A 2,661-nucleotide genomic window follows, 5' to 3' on the forward strand; every position below is an offset into this window, starting at 1 on the left:
GCCGGGCCGGTGTTTCCTGCTCCTCTGGAGTTGCGAAAAGTAGGTCCAGCGTAGGAGAGGTGCCTCCTGCCTTCGGCAGCCACTCGCTGCCGTCGTCTTCTTCCTTGCTGCCTCCCTGGCGGGCTTGCCAGTGTTAAAATGCAAGCACGCACAGCTGGCACAAAAAACAAGTTAGTAAGCAAATGCAATGGTAAATCTACAGGCAGTATCATGCAGGCTTAAACATAAATCAGTATTTAATTAGCAAGTCTGGCTCAGCCTGGGTCCGCCCCTTGTTCTGTAACGTGCTAGTGCCTAACAGGCAGCTCCCACACACCCTGGTCTCTGCTTCGGGTGCTGGGAGACAGGCTTACAGCCTCTCAACCTGAAATGGTTGTATTTGGGTTGGTAGGAGGACCTCAGGGAGCTCTGCTGTGCCCTCCTCTCTCTCTCCTGTGCAGAAGTCGCCAGCCACAGGGCAGAGGGGGATGCACCCAGGGACCAGGCGGAGGAGATGCAGGCGCTGGAGCCCGGCTCTTGCCCGGCAGGTCGCTGTCAGCCTCAGGCTGCAGCCGGGGCGCTGAGACGGGACTGCCCAGCCCGTTCCCTCTCGGCCTCAACAACACACCCAGACAGGTTGTGCGTGACAGCCTTGGGGATGTCAGAAGAAACCAACCAAGCCGGCGGTCCTTGCTGCGGCTGGGCCACCCTTTTCCATACCGCTGGCACTACGGGTATACGGGGCCATCCTGTCTCCCACACCACTGGAGCGGGTGCAGGGGAAGCAGATGAACAGCTGGGCGTGCACCGGTACTTTCCAGCCACCCTCGCAGCCTCCGGTATTGCCATACAGCTTGTTGCAGCTGTTGACACTCTGTTTCAGTTTTGGTAGGACCCGGGTGTCAGCGTGAAAGATGCAGCAGCAGCAAGACCTGTGCCTAGCGCGAGTGCTGGAAAAGAGGCAGAGGAAAGGTTTAAAGCGGTTATACAAGTCATTGCCCTAAATCTGCCTCTTGCCTGCTGCTGGGACAGCAGGACCTGCAGGCAGTACCATAAAGGCCTTTCCCTTCGTGCCCGGGGAGAGCTGCAGTGATCCTCCCACCGACTTGATTATTTTACCTTACGCAGAGCTTCACCAGCTCCTGCAGCCCGTGTTCTCCTTCTGCCTTCTCTGCTCTTCCTCCTCACCCTCAGTAGTACCACGGATGCGCAGAAGGCATCAGCAAGGCACCCCGGGGAGGCTCAGCAGGACACCGGTGACCCCGAGCTGAACTAACCTCCCTTTCCCACCAACTACTGGTGGCCCCGGGACACCAGGCACAACCCTCGGTGGAGGAGAGGGATTGAAACAGCATTTCTTTGGGATCTAGACTGGCTGGGGACTTAGGGGCCAGCTCGGGCCCCGGAGGAACTGCATCCCCCTCCCCATTGTGGGTTTACATTCTCCCCTGGCACTGCAAATCCAGCAGCCGGTGGGGACTGCGTGCAGGTCCCCGCGGTGCTCCCGGCTGGGGCCAGAGCCAGCAGTGACTCAGCAGGCGCCTGCCGGGCTGCTGTGCTGCGAGCCCACACTGCGGGGAGCCGGGTCCAGGGGGCTGGGGGACGCTCCCGGCCAGCCCCAGGCTGAGAGCCGGACCCTTCGGTTGGGGGCCGTTGGGTGGTTGCAGCACCCAAGCAGCAACCCAAGGTTTTGGGGTACAGTGTGCCCTCCAGGCAGCACGGGGAGCTCCTCCACCAGCAGCTGCATCCCGCTGGCTCCCTGCAAAGCCAGACTGTAGGGATTTGGGGATTTAAAATCACACACACACATTGTCATGAGTGCTGCCCGTGGCAGGTCTCCTCCGCTCCCCGTGGCCACAAATGCCACCTGCAAGCGCAGTCCTGCTTAGCAGCGAAGGGTTAAGCATCAGGCCAGCTATCAGGGAAGCTTTCCTCTCCTCATTTTCCTTGCCAAGGTTTAAATTTAGTCCCTGCATGAACCCAGACGACTTGGGCATCGGGTTGCTCCGGGGCTGGCAGCGCCAGGGAGCACCTGCTACTGCTGCTTCACTGCAAAAATCCCCCCGAAAGCTGGGGCTGAGCTCTGCGGGCAGCAGTGAGGGCCGGCAAGCTGTGGAGACCCTCGTGCCATGCCAGGTGCCCCAGCCGCTTGCTTTGGGTCGCCCCGGAAGAAGGCAAATAGTAGCCATCCAACATGTGGTTCTTGTGAGTCCTGGACATGCTCGGTGCTCAGTTTGCTCCTGGCTGCTTGCGATTCGTTGTAGGGGACCTGCTGCTTGGGGCAGGGTGGTTTTTGGGGAAGCCCCCAGGATGGGGACACATTGTCCCTGCAGCGAGGTGGGCAGAGGTGCCGGGAAAGGAGCCATGGTGGGGATGGAGTGGCAACCCAGAGCCCCGCCGTGCCCTCAGTGCTGGACATAGGACATCCCTGGAGGAGTCTGCGGGTCCTCCAGCCCGCTGCATGGGGGGGGCACACTCCGGGTACCACCATGGGGCGTGGGGATGCCCTGGCACATCGCCTGCGGGTTTGGGGAGCAGCAGCGCAGGGTGAGCGGGCAGGGGACGGTGCTGGCAGCCCCCCGGCAGACCCCTAAGGCTGGGGGCGGCGGTGGCATCCCTGCAATGCGCTTGGCATCGCCTCCCCCGGGCTGGCGCTTGCTGTCGTCCATGTGATCGAGGGGC

General features: G+C 61.5%; 1 protein-coding gene across 1 annotated transcript in view; it reads left to right on the forward strand.

Annotated features, from left to right (window-relative positions):
* The first annotated feature begins 2,481 nt into the window (after positions 1 to 2,481).
* LOC104282634 overlaps positions 2,482 to 2,661 on the forward strand; it is a 10,878-nt gene continuing 10,698 nt past the window's right edge. Inside the window, exon 1 of the mRNA XM_009880749.1 lies at positions 2,482 to 2,648. Within this exon, the coding sequence (XP_009879051.1) occupies positions 2,482 to 2,648 (167 nt within the window). The remainder of the gene's footprint in view (positions 2,649 to 2,661) is intronic.

Source organism: Charadrius vociferus, unplaced genomic scaffold (genome assembly GCF_000708025.1).
Source record: "Charadrius vociferus isolate BGI_N301 unplaced genomic scaffold, ASM70802v2 scaffold822, whole genome shotgun sequence".
NCBI lineage: Eukaryota > Metazoa > Chordata > Aves > Charadriiformes > Charadriidae > Charadrius > Charadrius vociferus.